The sequence below is a fragment of the Hevea brasiliensis genome, chromosome 14, assembly GCF_030052815.1.
Source record: "Hevea brasiliensis isolate MT/VB/25A 57/8 chromosome 14, ASM3005281v1, whole genome shotgun sequence".
Taxonomy (NCBI): domain Eukaryota; kingdom Viridiplantae; phylum Streptophyta; class Magnoliopsida; order Malpighiales; family Euphorbiaceae; genus Hevea; species Hevea brasiliensis.
The window spans coordinates 81,590,769-81,593,142 of record NC_079506.1 but is presented as its reverse complement, the minus strand read 5'-3'; the positions used below and the strand labels follow the sequence as shown (position 1 = coordinate 81,593,142).

The 2,374-nt window shown below is 27.1% G+C and overlaps 1 protein-coding gene across 1 annotated transcript; it reads right to left on the bottom strand.

Moving 5' to 3' along the window:
• Positions 1 to 1,673: 1,673 nt before the first annotated feature.
• On the bottom strand, positions 1,674 to 2,149 carry LOC110637996 (low temperature-induced protein lt101.2). Its single transcript, XM_021788383.2, has 2 exons — positions 1,972 to 2,149; positions 1,674 to 1,859 (listed from the first exon to the last, which is right to left on the bottom strand). Exons 1-2 carry the CDS (start codon positions 2,056 to 2,058, stop codon positions 1,776 to 1,778), a joined length of 171 nt encoding a protein of 56 aa, XP_021644075.2. The 5' UTR covers positions 2,059 to 2,149; the 3' UTR covers positions 1,674 to 1,775.
• Positions 2,150 to 2,374: the final 225 nt, after the last annotated feature.

The window sequence follows — 2,374 nt, the reverse complement described above, 5'->3', positions numbered from 1 at the left end:
ATAATGGTTTAGATTTATTTTATATATATATATTCACAATTAAATTTTTTTTAAAAGAAATAAATTTTTGATGCATACAAGATAAAAAGAATAATTTTATTAACATAAATCATAAACTTAGGAATATAAATATAAATACAAATTCCATCCTAAACGATTTTAATGGTTTTAGCAATTTGTTTGCCGATTCTATTTATGTATTAAGTTTCCATTTATATTATCATGTTATGAAATTAAAGGTGAAAAAAGCATGCAAGCAAGAAAAGTATTACGAGTGGCAATGCCACCATGAAGTGGACCGGACGTTAACAACCTTTAGCTAACATTTTATTTAATTTAATGAGCTAGCCGTTGCACTTCATTTCAATCATCAACCACCCACCTCCATGTAGAAAAATTCTAGCAGTATTCTTAATTAATAAAATTAAAATTATATATCAATAGAAATAATACCCACTTGAAAATTCTTAAAGACTCTTCGGCCAGCAAAACCAAGGCATAGACAACTTTGTAGGGATGGTGATCGTTCTCGAACTCGATTTGATTTGTCTGAATTTAGTTAATTTTTTTAATTTTATTTTAACCTTGATATTATGTAAGACAATAACGAGAATAAAGTCATAATCCGTCTTATATAATAATTTATTATTTTTTATTAAAAATAATTTATTTTAATATTATAACTTTTTTAAAAAATTAGTATATTATTTAAATTATGTTTAAATTTATATTTCTAACTTATAATTTATTTTTTAATAAATAAATTTATATTATATAATAATAAATTAGAAAATAAAATAAAAAAAAGTCCTCGTCCCGCTCTGCTGCCAACGAAGAAGTCCCCACTCTAACGCTGAACTCTTGCGAGGCAGAGATGGGAGGATTCATCCCTGCCCCAATGCCATTGTTGAACATTTGTTCTTCCATTCGCGTATATAACATAACGCAAACCTTCACCAAGCTTCCATCGAACCCCAGAGAGAGAGAGAGAGAGAGAGAGAGAGAGAGAGTATGCTGGCCAAGAAGGTTTGGTTTTTGAAGAAGGTAGGGATCAACAAGATCAGCTATGGCCATTGAAAATCTCACTCTCTTTTTTCAAGTGGAAACATGTTGATTTTCAGTTGAAAATTATAGATAATTTGGTGTTCAAGATTCTTTATGTTCTACCCCTGCTGTGGCTGTTTCTTTGGTTCCCTCTTTTTTCTCTCTTTTCCCTTTTCTTAATTATTATTATTATTTGCATTCATTTGTTCTTTCTAGTTAAATATTGGGTTGGATTTTTTTTTATCTAATTATTTAATTTGTAATCCAAATAATAAAAATTTTTATCTAAATTCGGCTTAATTCGGCTTACCATGAATTTAAAACACATAAACGTGACTCATAATCAATATATTTAATAGATTAATTTTACTGTACATCTTATATCTTGAATTTATAAATTTATAATAGATTAGATTTAGATAAAAAAAAAATCTCATAAATAAATACAATTGATATATTATTAAAATTATATTTAGAATATAATTTATTTTTAATAAAAAAAATTTAATTGCATAATAATAAATCACCTGATGATGACAATTCACATGAAAACAAGGTTGGAAACAAGAGAATTTTTTTTTTTTATAAGCAATAGAATTTTATTAAAATGATGAAAATGAGAGACAAGGTTGGCAACAAGAGACATTGAAATTAAGAACAAGCAAGTTCTTAAATTACACAACCCAAAGAAGGAATTAAAAATAAAATAAAAAAAATAAAATGTTAACTAACTAACGAACCAATACATAAATGGCATATATAATCCCAGGAATATATCCCAATATGGTCAGCAACAAATCTATCCAGAACTCAGTCTGCATTAATAATCCAAATAAGATAATCAATGAGACTTTAAAAAAGGAAAGGAAAGGAAAGATCGTTAAATATGAATTGAAGTTAGCTTAAAGTTGAGAAATAATTACTTACTCCACACCCATAACGCAGGAAGACCCCAACTGGAGGTAAGAGAATGGCCATCACCACCTCTAGGAAAGTCTTAGTCTCTGAACCCATCTTCTTGTTCTTCTTGATGATGATTGTGCTGCTGCTGCTGGCTATTTGGAAGAAATCAAGAAACTTCTCAACTCATATATATATAAACATTTTTCACAATTAAATAAATTTTTTAAAAGGAAAAAATTTTTAATATATACAAGATAAAAGCATAATTTTATTAACATAAATCATAAAATTACAAATATAAATATAAATACAAATTCCATCCTAAACGATTTTAGTGGTTTTAGCAATTTGTTTGCCAATTCTATTTTTCTATTAAGTTTCCATTTATCATGTTACAAGCATAATTTATAGAGGCTTGCATGTGTGT